Below are 14,649 nucleotides of genomic sequence, written 5' to 3' on the forward strand. Positions count from 1 at the left end.
TTTTTCTAGTTATTATTATTATTATTATTATTATTATTATTATTATTATTATTATTATTATTATTACGGTATTATTTAAAAAGCTTATTTTATTAGTTTGTGTGCGTTGCTACTCAATAAAAAACATTAAATTAAAATACCGAGTTATTTCATATTTTCATCATCGAATTAACAATAAGAATCTTTTCCACTTAAAGTTCCCATTTGCATCAAAATATCTCAACATTGACGTAAACCTTTTTAAGACCAATTCTTACGCAGCGTCAAAATTAAAACCTGACGCCCAAAAAAACTGATGTGTCATGTGGTTTGACGCCTTTGGGAGCGTCAGTTAAAAAATTGACAGGTAGGTGTCACATATGTATGGACCAATCAGATTTCAGCATTTATATTTATATATTATTAATTAATATATTTTATACTCAATTATCAATAATATTTTATCACATCATCAATCACAAATTTAAAACTCAAATTTAACATTTTCTATTAAAAAACTTCACTTCTTCGCATTATCACATCGTCATTAAAACGTACATGGAGGGTTAAAAATGGTCCTAAACTCCGTTCAAAATATCTCGCCCACAGATAAAAAGATCTTATCCCCTGGTCCCACACCGTTACACGCTGTCAACCCTTTTCAATTTGCCACGTGCCATCCATCCTACTCGTGTCAACACACCATTCGCTATCTTCCACTCCCAAAATTCTTACATTCGTCATCAAAATCTCTACATCCGTAACCCCTTTCTAAACTCTACATCCCCGTTACTAAATGACTAATCTACCCCCCTCTTATATTACGTGGCATAATTTTATTGCTAAACCCATAACACAAATGTATCAACGCTTTAATACACTCGATCGTATACATTTCACCCCATCTTAAATACCATACTCCGTAATTACACAATCACCGTAATATAATTCTTACATTTCTCTCTCTAAATTCTCCGGCGCCGGTGGGCAATATTTACCGATTAGTAACATATATAATCACCGTATGTATAATTTAAGCATGGAGAGTACTGATTCGTCCACGTCATCACAACATCCGCAACTTCCTCCTGGTTTCCGGTTTCATCCTACCGATGAAGAACTCGTCGTTCACTACCTCAAGAAAAAAACTGCTTCCGTCCCTTTACCCGTCTCGATCATCGCTGAAGTCGATCTCTATAAGTTTGATCCATGGGAGCTCCCAGGTACATCTCATAATAATTTAGACATTAATATAAGATTTTTCTAACAACAGCCGCGTTAAAGTGTAAAAAGGTATTGTACGTAATGGTTATTTATTTAATTTAAACTGGCGGTTATAGAATTGTTTTATAGTTCAATATGAATATTAAGTTTTCTAATTTTTTTTATTAGTATTTTTTAAATTGTTTATGTAGCTAAGGCGGCGTTTGGTGAACAAGAGTGGTATTTTTTTAGTCCAAGAGACAGGAAGTATCCTAACGGAGCTAGGCCTAACAGGGCAGCGACATCAGGGTACTGGAAAGCGACCGGAACCGATAAACCGGTGTTAACGGCGGGTGGTACACAAAAAGTTGGTGTTAAAAAAGCTTTAGTATTCTATGGAGGTAAACCACCAAAAGGTATCAAGACAAATTGGATCATGCATGAGTATCGACTCACTGATAATAATATCTACAAGCCTCATGGTTTTGATCCTTCCAAAAATAAAGGATCTTTGAGGGTACGTAATAATCATGATATGTACGTTTATCTTTATTTATTCGATTTTTAAATATTATCTATATGTAACACTCGGTATAACTGATCAACAATATGTATTATATTTTTAAATATAATACATAAGTTTACTTGTGTGTTTGCACGTGTGTGCTTGATACATATATTAGTTGGCCATATTAAAAGAATCTTAGTTAAGTTAATAGTTTTAAATTAACATTTCTGTTATATATGTGTACATACATATTAATACATAAAATAATATTGAATTGAAATTGGATATATCATTAAAAGTGTATCTTTTTTTCTATAGCTAGGGCGGGATCAACCATTTGTATAGTATAAATTAATTCATTATATAGTTTTGGTACTATAACAATCGTACTGTGTACTATCTGATGTGGTTGAATTTGCAGTTAGATGATTGGGTTCTATGTCGAATCTATAAAAAGACTAATATGCAGAGACCAATGGACAATGATGGTGACGGTGGTGGTGGTGGTAGTGATGGTGGTGGTGATCTGACGATGAACAGAATTCTAGGATCTTCACCGCCCGTGTCTAGGTCGCTATTTAACCATGGAATTGGTATGAGAGGCTGCACAGGGTATAATAATAATACTATGATGGAAGATAATGAACACAGCCACAACAATAACCATAGTATCTTGTTTGACAACATGTTCAATTCCAACACTGATGATCACAACCATAGCAACATCGTTTCCACCTCGAATCTCTTTCCATCGAAACGCTCAGCTTTACCAGGTAATCAACAAATTAAATACGGTATACATTATCATAAATTATATATCATCTTTAACCATCCAGGCCTAGCCTGGGTGGCCACCAGCACTTTCAGTGAAGGGGAGGTCTCGGGTTCAATCCTAAGGGGTGCCCGCATTTAATGACCAAACTGGAGAATGCCTTACCTGGTAGCGGTGGAGGGCTGGCTTGCCGTTTACCCGGGGTTTACCTGCGGTGGGGGGGCCAATGTGCTCTGGCCCATAGTGGGGTTCCTTGTAAAAAAAAAAAAAAAAAAAAAAAAAAATTATATATCATCATATCTTAGGGGACTAGGGAAAAGGGTCGGGAAATGGTCACGTGGTACTTGAATAGGCGGCGTACATCTGAGTTGAAAATACTATTTTCGGGAAAACTTTAAGTGTCGTCTATCTTTTAAGTCTATAGTTAAATTGTTTTTGATACATGCAAAATTTAATTAAAGTATAGAAGTCTTTAACCATATGTAGTGCAATAATTATAGGTGTTCATAAAATTCACATTTTAATAGATTCTTTAGGGTTATCATTGTTATCAATTTTAAAATACTATATGTGACATGTGATTTATAATGTACAATTTGTGAACTGTATTAGGTTTACTCTGGAACGATGATGCTACGATGGGGACTTCATCGTCGTCCACAGGGTACACAAAGATGTTTATAACAGATAGTAACAACAACAACAACGGCGATGGAAGTCCAATGGCTGCACAACATACGGTGGCCACCAAAGAGGAAAACAACGCGTCGATGGGTAGTTTATTGAGTGGGATGCCGCAACTGCAACAACAAACAATGATGGTGGCTCCTGGAGAAAACATGTTCAGGCAGTCGTACCAATTGCCCGACATGAATTGGTACTCCTAGATTAAATTAATTTGGGGAGTGGTTATGAATGGAATTTGAAGTTGAAGTTACATATGATAAGTTGAAATTTTTGTTAACTTTGGTAAGACAAATTGGTCTACAGTTGGTGTGAAGTGTAGCCGGTTTGGTACCAAATTTAGGTAAGAAGCCATGGATGATGATATATTTGCTTAAACATTGATTAATTTAGCTAGTCTACATATAGAAGATAACTATGTTGAGAGAGGCAAATAATTATTAAGTGAAAAACGTACTATAACTTTTTTTGGTTTACATTTATACTCTATATATTTATCTTATAGATTTTATATAATATTTTTATTATATGGACTATGGACTATATGGGATACATTAGTTATACAAAAAGGTTCTTGTTGACATATATTGCTAAACTAGCTAGATATGAAACCTTTTAGTGACAATTGTATAAATGGCTTTTTTTCAACGACATATAAATGGTTGTACATATCGTATTAATGCTGCATGTATTGCATTCTCTATACTAGATAAGATTTGTGTGTTAAAATTATTAAAATCATAAGTTTGTTACATTTTTATTATGAATGTAAGCAGTGGCGGTACCAGAATTTTTTTCACCGGGGACAAAAAAAAAAAATTAAAACCGTAGCAATTTTTTGGGCAAAAAATGGAAGTTTTTAGTCAAATTATGGAGGTTTTGGGACAAAATTTGAAGGTTTGCAGCAAAATTTGAAGGTTTTGAGGCAAAATTTGGAGATTTTTTGGCAAAATTTGAAGGTTTTGGGGCAAAATATATATGTTTTGAGCAAAAAAAAAAATCCACCGGGGGACAAAGTCGAAAAATCTAAAATTTTTACACTGAAAATTACAAATCCACTGGGAGCGGCTGCCCCCGCTTGTCCTTCATAAAACCGTCCATGAATGTAAGCATACGTGCATAGTTACATCATCAACCTTACTTTACATTAAATTTGTACATGATAATACTTTAAATTACATTTAGTAATGTATGATTAAAAAAAATTAATGATGTATGAATCTATCATTTTTATTTGAAATAATTATTTACCTTTTCATTTGGTATTCAAAATAGAGGTTAATTTAGTCATATATACATTCTATTATAGCTGCAAAACATGAAACTGATGTTAGCTTTATTTACATGGTTTTCTTAATGCATTTCTCTTATTTGTTTTCATATGACTAATTATTAGTGTAGAGTCATTAAATGTAATCATATTACATAATCTATTGATTCATACAGCAAGTATATTAATCAACAATGGGAGTAGTTGGACATGCTAAGTAACAAAAAAATTCCCCATGACCATACATATTTATCCACGATAATTTTGAACTGCTCGCAAAGTAACTAATCATCTTAGAATTAGTCAGCTCATAAAAATAGTTAAAAACTCGTAGAAATAAATAAAAATATATATATTTATCAAAATAGATAGTGAATTATTACCACACCTTAAAAACCAAAAAATTTAAAACCTATTTTCTCAATGTGTAGGTGATCACATGTGCCTTTATGATCCTAACGATCACAATTACCGTATACTAATATACTCCATGCATATACTTGAAACTAAAAGTAACATGCAAAAACTAGACATATAACTGGTAAACCTAGCCTGATTCTTGTGTAAGTTGTCATTAAACGTAATTATTGTTATCATTAAGTGTGTAAGTTGTTACACCAAAGTTTTAAAAATAACGTGCACTGACACTACAAGAAAAGTGAACATTCCCGACGACACTTTTCCCGACGACATGTGTCGTCGGGATTAATACCGCAAAACGACAAAAAATTCACTTCTTTGTCAGACTTTTCGTAGTTTTTTGTTGACCGACCTATTCCGACGACATGTCGTCGAAAAGTCGTCGCTATTAATATACCGATTTCTTTTTCAATTTTATGTCTTGGCGGCAAACATAAAAAAAAAATTCCCGCCAACCATTCCAGACGACATGTCGTCGGGAATGCCAACCATTTTTTATTTTTCCTTTTTATGTTTTGGCGCTTACCAGGAAAATAATTCCCGCCCAACTTACCGACGACATGTCGTCGGCATTGATCCAATTCATTTTTTTTTCCTTTTTAATGAAGATAAATTAATTTAAAACAACATTTAGAAAAAAGAAATTTGGTTACGGGACACAAGATGTTCGGATAATTGCATGTTCGCCACATCCACAGTAGTTCATCATTATGAATTAAGAAAAGGAAAATTATTTTTCATCCTACCATTACAAATTGAGTAAATGTAAATGGTGAGGGTTGCAGTTGTATAAATAGATCGAATTTGTTGGATTTTGGCACCAAAAAATCTAGCCATTTGTTTCCCTCCAAAAATATTCGCGCCAAGAATATTCAACCAAAGATTTTCAACGAAAAGTTACCCGCCAAAAGGATACTAATCTCGACGAAAGGTAATGACAAAATGTAATCGTGTAATGTAATGATAGAAGTTACATGTGGAATTTAACGATGTAATGTAACACTGTAATGTAATGGTAGAATATGACAGCGTATTGTAATGGTACAATGTGACAGTGCAATATAACAGTGGAATGTAAGGGTGTAATGTAATGGTAGAAAATGAAGGTGTAATGCAATGGTAGGAAGTTGCGGTGTAATGTAATGGTCAAAATCTTCACATTGTAATGTAATGGTGGTATGTGATGGTGTAATGTAACAATGAACCCTAATCTTAAACCCAATGTAATGTAATGATAGAGTATCAATGTAGGAGTGTAATATAATGGTATAATATTACGGTATAATGTGTAATGTAATGGTTATTAAATTAACGGTGTAATGTAATGGTAGAATGTAACAATGTAATGTAATGGTAGAATGTGAATGTGTAACGTAATGGTACAATGTGACTGTGTAATGTAATGGTGTAATGTAATGGTAGAATGTTACGGTGTAATGTAACGGTAGAAGTTATGGTGTAGTATAACGGTGGAATGTAATAGTGGAATATGACGGTGTAATATAACAGTGGAATGTAACGGTGTAATGTAATGAACGGAAGCATGCCATTGAAAGAAAAGGTAATTTTGATATTTTACAAAGATTTTACTTATGATATATTGTCCACCTTTTTTTTGTTGAAGATTGTTGTTTCAGATTTTAAGATTCATTTTGTTTATTGGTTTAATGGATAGATTTTATTTTTATGATAAAGATGACGATAAAACAGACTATCTTCGGCCTGCTACCATTCAAAGTAAGTTTTTACTTCAAACCTCTGTTGCAAAACACCCCGTCTCGAGCCGTCTCGACGCCCGTCTCGACAGTTTTGTGACTAGCCTGTCCCGTCTCGAAGAAAACCGTCTAATATGACAGTCAAAGGTCAAAATTCGGGTCAAATATGAAAAAAATCGGGTCAAAGTCGGTCAAGATTCAGAAAAGCCAGAAAATCGGTAGAATCGGTGAAATATATTGTATTTTAGTTTGAATTTTTTGTATTAAATTAACAATGATAGCAACAAATTAATCAATTGATGTTTTTAGCTTTAAAATATGTATACATATATGCATTTATATACTTATATATTTAAAAGTCAACTTTGGTCAACGTCCGTCTCGACTCCCGTCTCGACCCCTTCTCGAACGTCTCGACCTTTTTAGGACCCGACCGTCTCGGCCCCGTCTCACTTCTTTTGCAACCTTGCTTCAAACTGAAACATTTTGTTTTATTTTTATGATAAAATAATTGCAGCCCTTTAAAGCGTTTAACTGATAACGTTGAGAAGCACAAAGTTGTTAATCAATTTTTTTACAGCTGATTGTGTGATTTCTTCATATTCATTCGTTGTGTACGATTAGTAGTTTCTTTTTTTGTGCCTCATTGTGTAGCTTTGTTAACTGATAAAAAGACATTCGAGCATAGGAGGCAGATATGGTAATGAGTTCATCCTTATTTCATTTGTAACAATTTCCTTATCTTATGAAATCATTGAATTTGGTTATGTTTTCGTTTTGTACAACAATATATTTTATTCTTATGTTATATTATTGAACATACATATTGTACTTTGACCACTTCCCCAGGATTCCGCCAAAGGAGGTACATGAACAAAGAGGAAGCGAGGTTAGCTATAGCTGCTAGCAACTTACAACCGGTTGAGTGTATATTTTTTGCTATGTAGTTAAAGGCACTCAATTATAACAACCTTATAGTTTTTGAGTATAGTTTTTGTGTATAGCTTTTGCTAATTCTGCCGCTATCGTATTTTGTAACTCCCAAACATGATGATGATCATGTAAATTATGTGTGTAATGAATAGCCATCGTGGTAATCGCAGAAAATTTGTGATTTTATTTTAAATGTTTATCATTTACATTTATTTATATTTATTATATATGGTATGTTTTTTGTTTTGAACATCTGGGCAGAAATTGTATTTTGTGTGACGAATTCGGCTGGACAGCAGCTTTTTTGAAGCTGCTGTAAAAAAAATTAATACAGGCTTTCCAGACGACATGTCGTCGCAAAAGCGTCGTCGCGAAAGGTGATTTTGACCAAAAATGTCAAAATCAGTCAACAATTGACTTTTTCATGTATGACGACATGTCGTCGCGAAAGGAGCCACTTGATCTTTGACTATGTCAGTCAAAGTGGGTCCCATCGTCGTCGGGATAGACGTAAAATAGGCGTCGGGAAAATCTTTTCGCGACGAGGCTTTAGGGACGACACATAAGCGACGACATGTCGTCGGGATAGGGCTTTCCAGACGACATGTCGTCGCAAAATGTCGTCTGGAAAGGCTCATTTGTTGTAGTGTGATATTTTAGTTGGTTCAATCAACTTATAGTTTTTTATCTTACATATTTTCACAACTTGAATTGTCACACTCATTTTGTATAGCATCTTTATATAAAGATGTTTTATACGATTATTAAAATATTTCTTATAATGAGCATGTATGTATGTATGTATGTATGTATGTATGTATGTAAATCAGATAATCTATCATTCAAAGTTAAATTAGATTTACTTAAATGATCGTATTTTGATTTTCGTTATATTAATTATAAAAGTACATATATCTTGATTTATTTTTATATACTCCGTAGTTTTTAAAAAAGGGATAATGTAGATATACAAGTAAATATTCATACATAATATAAGTGTCTAATAAAATTAATTTTAATTAAATTCAAATTAATTTGTGTTTGTTTATGCTAATCAATTGAGTGACTTCTGGGACCATGGGTTGTCATCCAAACGATGGAATCAATATCTTATAACCACACAAATTAATACACATTCGTTGTATGTAATTCCATTTTAAGTATGGGTTCAAATCGACTTTACTAATCTTTGAAATAATTAATTACTTGATTTAGAAATATTATAGAGACAGCTCTTACATGCATTATCTTATTTTCATTTTTCTCGTGAATAAGAAATTTTCATAATCAGTTATAAATATGAGTGTATATTTTGGTATAATACGTGTTCGAAAATCCAAATATTACACACGTATACGTATATAAGTACTTAAAACTAAGTAAATACGCACTAATTAATATAATTATCGTTATCGTTATCATAATATATAAATGATCAATAATTAACAAAACGTGACCATTCACCTCATTCCTTTTATGGAATGTGATTAAGATGCTCTAATTAAAAGCTACTAAAAACTACTGTAAAAGAGAAAATGACTACTCTATATTTCTTAAAAAAGGTTTAAAGCTTATTTATTGTGTTTAATCTTTTTTAGGGCTGAAGTCTATCAAGAATTCAAGATGATGGTCTTGTAATTACTTTGGAATATGAAAACTAATCTGGTTTGCGAACATGGAATTAAGTTGTATAGGAGAAATGAATCCGATAAATTAAAAGTATTATTCGTTTCAAAACGATAAGTCAATAAGTATTAACATGGATGGTCATGTACAATTTCTTTTCGATACTTTTGGTCCGGGATCACTGGCATAATTCAGGCAATTATGCATAATGTCTCTCTTTTTGCCCGAATCTACGGATCAAAAGAATAATCTTAATATAAAGTTGAAGCATTTCTGTACAAAATGAATACGTAACATGCATATATTTATGGTTTGGAGTGGCATTTGAGTGTGTTCATGTATATGGTATGTGTATATTTATGTATGTGCAAGCGTGTATATTGCATTATACGTATATATAAATAAAGTCGTATAGAAGAGATATAAGTGCTTACTTATGTACGCGTTTAATGCAAGCATGAACATACACGTAAATACATATATGGGGTAGTTTTAGAAACTATGAGTTTGCATATCAAAATTTGAATCACGCACATGTTTATGATAACTTTTGCAAGATAATAGAAAAGGTACCATAGTTCGGAGTAACGTAGCAAAGGGCCCAAAGCCCAAACACGCATAATGCAGCCCATTATGAAGAGCCCATTTTATGAACTGATAATGACTATACACCTTTTTTTTTTTTTTTTTTTTGGAAATTGATGAAAATACACTTTTTTATTAAGGCTTCAAACAAAATACATTTTTTTTTTAAATTGCCTTTTTACACCATTCGGTAGACGGGATTTCTGTCTACCACCTTTATCTGTCGTCTACTACCATTTTTATAAAGTAGTAGACAGTAACAACAAGGTAGTAGACAGTGAGAACAAAGCAGTAGACAGCCAATTACAAGGTAGCTGACCGTCTAGTGCCTTGTTATTACTGTCTACTACCTTGTTGTAGGTGTCGACTGATATGTATTATTGGTGTCGACACCTACAACAAAGTAGTAGACAATAATAACAAGGCATTAGACGGTCAGCTACCTTGTAATTGGCTGTCTACTGCTTTGTTCTCACTGTCTACTACCTTGTTGTTACTGTCTAAAACTTTGTAAAAATGGTAGTAGACGACAGATAAAGGTGGTAGACAGAAATTCCGTCTACCGAATGGTGTAAAAAGACAATTTTTTTTTAAAAAGTGTATTTTGTTTGAAGCCATAAAAAAAATTGTATTTTGAACAATTTCCCTTTTTTTTTTTTCTTTTACAAAAAATGGAAAAACTTATATTGAACCTAGTCTTTCACCAAAAGCGAAAGAGCCTTTCAAGAAACAAACAACATCCCCATGACCGTCTCGCAACTAAAAGCAGACAAAACAAATCTACCGCAAAGAACAAACTAACCTAAAGGCGAGCCACGGGACACAACCGTAACTAAGGGGCGTTTACTACTATTATTCTTTCTACTAGGTGTAGTTTGAATGAATATATATATGGTCTTTTTGCATATATATCTATCTGTTTATAATAAGAGTTATATTTAAGGGTTTAAGCTCAAATGCCCACTAAATAATCCAGTTAAGCCACGTACATTTAGGTAAAAAGTATCATCCATCTCCGATTAACATTAACAAAGAAAACCTTATCTGTTTACGTTTTAATAATTACTGTTGAAATACTATAAATAGTTGCTTATATAATATATTCGCGGTTTACCTTGCGACTGGTTCTTAGCCACAAGGCCCACAAAAGTATTTGCCCTCCCTAAATCACGTATGTTCACCACTACATTAGATACATATGAAAGGCCTAGCTTACATCAGTTAAGTTTTCCTGTGTAGTATTACAACCTCTTTTCATATTTAGTTATAGACTCGCGATTTAGATCAATCTGGTCCTGGAATTCTCTACTTCGTTTATGCTTAATTATTCACTCCTGAAAAACAAGAAAATATTGTTTATAAGATTCGACATCACAACATGGCACAAATTGAAGCTACTTGAAAATTATAGCATACCTTGGGTGGGCCTAGTGATGAACTCAAATCCGGGTTTGTAGGTGTCTCGAAAATCCTTGCTTCTGATTTCTCGTTCGACAAACTACATAAAATATATTACGAATTTCATCTAAATCTCACAATAACAGCTTCTGAAAAAAATATATCATAGGATGACAATAGTATCTCACTACATAGCATTACCATTTGACCTGTTTACAAGTCTGAGTATCTGACCAAATTCCTTTTAGCCAATTTTTTACTAATTATTTGACATATAATACCAATAAAGCATAACCTAAACCGACCCATTCATTATAATTTATGTAGAAGAGGAGATACGTACGTTGAGAGTATTGTGACCCATATCAGCTCTATGCAATCAACCCATAAAAGCCTTTGTTCAACAGGTATCACACCATATGTAATAACATGAGCAAATGGCCAAAGCTTCCAACCCGCCTAATAACAAGTTTAAACAAACATAAGTCTATAAACTTTAATACATGCCAACATGATACATAAAATAATCAACGAACATTCATACTTTCAAATAAGTCATTAAAGTTAAAATAAACAAGACTTTAAAAATATACAATCTATTTTGGGATCTATGCACAGTTAATAAAAAGAAAGTTTATATACCATTAACATAGGCCAAAACGTGGTCTTCAGTTCACTAAAAATAGTAATTGGGGATTCAAAACGCATAAGTCCCAAAACGACATAGTAAATGCTATTCCACACTGCAGCCCATACTGTTTGATCAAAGGCGACTTTCACAGGAACAGCCCACCAGTCTTCGAATGGGAAAAGGGCCTGATCGGACAACAATTTGAATTCAATTTCTACATATTAATTAAAAAAGTAACTATCAATTAAAACATGTCGATAATCACCTCGCATATGTAGTAATAGTAATGAGACAGTGATCCGTGTAGAGCAAAGCCAACTAGACCAGACCTAAACATGCGTGTTCGGTCAAACTCCAAGAGCGGTTTTCCTTCACAGCACTAATGTAATTCCGAAGTAGTCAAAAGAGAAATATATCGAATTAGTGAGTTACAAAACGTATCATATGACTTAGGGGGTTCATTTTTTAAAATCAATTATGTAAATGTTGCTATTATAATACAAACCATTTCCATGTATATAAGATATGAATTGTTCGTCAAAAGTTTGAAATCGACTAACCTGTGCAATCCAATCACCTATTGAATATACAACACCACTTATCATCATTTTTGCCAAAACAGGGTTTTCTTTTAGAGCTTCTTCATATGCACTCCAATTATGTAGGGGTGCATATTTCAGTATCTCGTATATCGTCCAACCCTATAAAAGAAAGCCACAAAACTTGTAACAACATAACAAATGCTACACTAATAACAGTTACCATCTTTTATATATCCTTCTTCTGTGAATAGTTGCACCAAACTTTTTGGTAAGATCTACTAGAACTCGAATACCAATATAGTTGCATTCATCAACGATTATGTTAACTATTGGGTCTTTCAAACTATTATCAAAACGAGTAGAAGAGTGTATTTTAAAACCGATTTTGGTCTACTAATGATCCTTCAACTTCAATATTTATAATGATCCTTCAATTTCAAACTATTTAAGAGAATAGGCTACAAAAAACCAAAAACTATAACTTTATCATGAAACTAAAAGGGATCTTCTGGTAGACACGCAAGAAAAAGAACCCTAAATATAATTACATTATTTCATATTTGGAAATTTAATTTGCATTACATGGTTAAGGTGAAATTGAAAAGTTGTTTAAAGGATTCCTATGGAGTCAAGGTAAGAAATCAAAAGGTATGGCTAAGATCTCATGGAAACATTTTTGTTAGCCTAAGGATCAAAGTGGGTTAGGTATTAAACCCAATAAAATCTGAAATGAAGTGCTACTTATAAAATAGTCATGGAAGATAATTGCCCAAAAAGACACCCTATGGATCAAATGGGTCAATGCAGTCAATCTAAAGGTCGGAAGCATCTGGGAGATTGATGCTTGTAAGGGGTTGGAAGAAGCTTTTAGAGCTTAGAAATAAAGTAAAACCTGATGTTTTTTATGTTCTTGGTAATGGCCTAACTTCATCAATGGAGAATGAGAAGCTTAAACTGGCTAGCTTAAGAGTCAAAAGATCAAAAGCAGTTTTAAAAGCTGCTGAGATATTGAATTTTAAATGGGTCAATATGCAACTTCAATATAATTATTTGAAGCTCGAATGTGGCGATTCAGGAAAGATGGGACTACGCATCTCAACTTCTTTTGATTGGTGTTTGAATGCCCTGCTGTTTGGGTTGCTGGTTTAGTTCTTGCTTAAAATTCTCTGTTTTAGCCTCTGGTTGTTGCTGAAGGTTTAGGCTTTTGTTTCATTTGATTGTATTTTTGCTTTTAGTTTAATAAAACTCCTTTACCTTTTAAAAAAATAGTTAACTTGCATTTTTCTTGAAGTCTTTTGCTTTTAAAAAATTATAAGTTATCAAGGAGGCATATAAACTGACCTGTTTTAAAGCTCTGTACATAGGAAATGAAAAAAAAATGCAACAACTTTTTAGAAAGATGAAGTCCCTAATCTTAATAGCAAAATAGCAATTAGAGATATATCAATACACACAAGCAAGAAAACACATTTCCAAAGTCTATACTAATTCTGACCTCAATCAAAAGAAACCCTTTAGCAATTTTCATGAAATTGAATGTCAAAAAAAAAAAAAAAAATATATATATATATATATATATATATATATATATATATATATATATATATATATATATATATATATATATATATATATATATTTGATTATATGTTCAAATACGGAGTACTATATAACTATCACTATAATTACAACTATATACATATAAAAAGAATCATAGAAATTGATGAAACTTACATGCCAATAATCATGATCAATTGTGAGCAATTTGGTGATAGCAAAAGTACCAGCAGCAAGAACAATAGATGCATTAATACCTCTATCAATCAGCTTATCAAATGACAACAACCTTCCATCATCATTACCACCAATCAAATGACCTTTTTGCCCTCCTGCAACGTCCCTCTCAATTTCACTAACAAAAACACCACTTTCATGATCCGTACAATCATTGTTCTTTATGGGCATCACATTCTGCTCCTTAGCCACCGCCCTAACAGTACCGGCGACATGGTTTCTTTTGGTGAAAATTTGAGGTGCATGTGATATGGGTATTAGAAATTTAACATTTTTAACCGGTGTACACTGAGAAATAAAGGTGGGGTTAACTGAACCGGCAGCCATGGCCGGTCGGAGATAAGTGATTCTTGATTTCCCGACGAAAAATGATAATTCCGGCGAAGTGTTTAATGTGTTTACGAGAATTATGTGGAAATGTTTGACTTTAGGTGTTTGATGAGTGTGGTGCAATGGATTAAAATGCAAGCCGCAAGCCCGCAACCAATAATTAGATTATTTTAAGGTTATCGTTTGGCCACGCGTATGTGGAGTATAATATTTTTGATATAATAAGTTTTTTTTTTTTCAACGAAAAATACGAATATAA

At 32.9% G+C, this 14,649-nt stretch overlaps 2 protein-coding genes across 2 annotated transcripts; one reads left to right on the forward strand and one right to left on the reverse strand.

The window, feature by feature from the left end:
• Positions 1-971: 971 nt before the first annotated feature.
• Positions 972-3,597, forward strand: LOC139891128 (uncharacterized). Its single transcript, XM_071874063.1, has 4 exons — positions 972-1,202; positions 1,395-1,699; positions 2,112-2,463; positions 3,075-3,597. Exons 1-4 carry the CDS (start codon positions 1,004-1,006, stop codon positions 3,347-3,349), a joined length of 1,131 nt encoding a protein of 376 aa, XP_071730164.1. The 5' UTR covers positions 972-1,003; the 3' UTR covers positions 3,350-3,597.
• A 7,094-nt stretch (positions 3,598-10,691) lies between these two features.
• Positions 10,692-14,526, reverse strand: LOC139891129 (protein SYM1-like). The gene is made up of 7 exons (XM_071874064.1): positions 14,001-14,526; positions 12,285-12,425; positions 11,990-12,103; positions 11,736-11,909; positions 11,437-11,552; positions 11,112-11,193; positions 10,692-11,029 (listed from the first exon to the last, which is right to left on the reverse strand). Exons 1-7 carry the CDS (start codon positions 14,385-14,387, stop codon positions 11,024-11,026), a joined length of 1,020 nt encoding a protein of 339 aa, XP_071730165.1. The 5' UTR covers positions 14,388-14,526; the 3' UTR covers positions 10,692-11,023.
• Between the last annotated feature and the right edge of the window lie 123 nt (positions 14,527-14,649).

The sequence above is a fragment of the Rutidosis leptorrhynchoides genome, chromosome 2, assembly GCF_046630445.1.
Source record: "Rutidosis leptorrhynchoides isolate AG116_Rl617_1_P2 chromosome 2, CSIRO_AGI_Rlap_v1, whole genome shotgun sequence".
Lineage (NCBI taxonomy): Eukaryota > Viridiplantae > Streptophyta > Magnoliopsida > Asterales > Asteraceae > Rutidosis > Rutidosis leptorrhynchoides.

What these genes read in the sequence shown, in the direction of transcription:
- LOC139891128 (XM_071874063.1), top strand. Translation starts at nt 1,004, where the DNA reads ATGTATAATTTAAGCATGGAGAGTACTGATTCGTCCACGTCATCACAA. An exon ending in AAAATAAAGGATCTTTGAGG is followed by an intron (nt 1,700 to 2,111) that starts GTACGTAATAAT and finishes TTGAATTTGCAG; the next exon opens with TTAGATGATTGGGTTCTATG. An exon ending in GAAACGCTCAGCTTTACCAG is followed by an intron (nt 2,464 to 3,074) that starts GTAATCAACAAA and finishes GAACTGTATTAG; the next exon opens with GTTTACTCTGGAACGATGAT.
- LOC139891129 (XM_071874064.1), bottom strand. Translation starts at nt 14,387, where the DNA reads ATGGCTGCCGGTTCAGTTAACCCCACCTTTATTTCTCAGTGTACACCG. An exon ending in TTGATCATGATTATTGGCAT is followed by an intron (nt 12,426 to 14,000) that starts GTAAGTTTCATC and finishes TTTCTTTTATAG; the next exon opens with GGTTGGACGATATACGAGAT. An exon ending in TGGGTCACAATACTCTCAAC is followed by an intron (nt 11,194 to 11,436) that starts GTACGTATCTCC and finishes TATTTTATGTAG; the next exon opens with TTTGTCGAACGAGAAATCAG.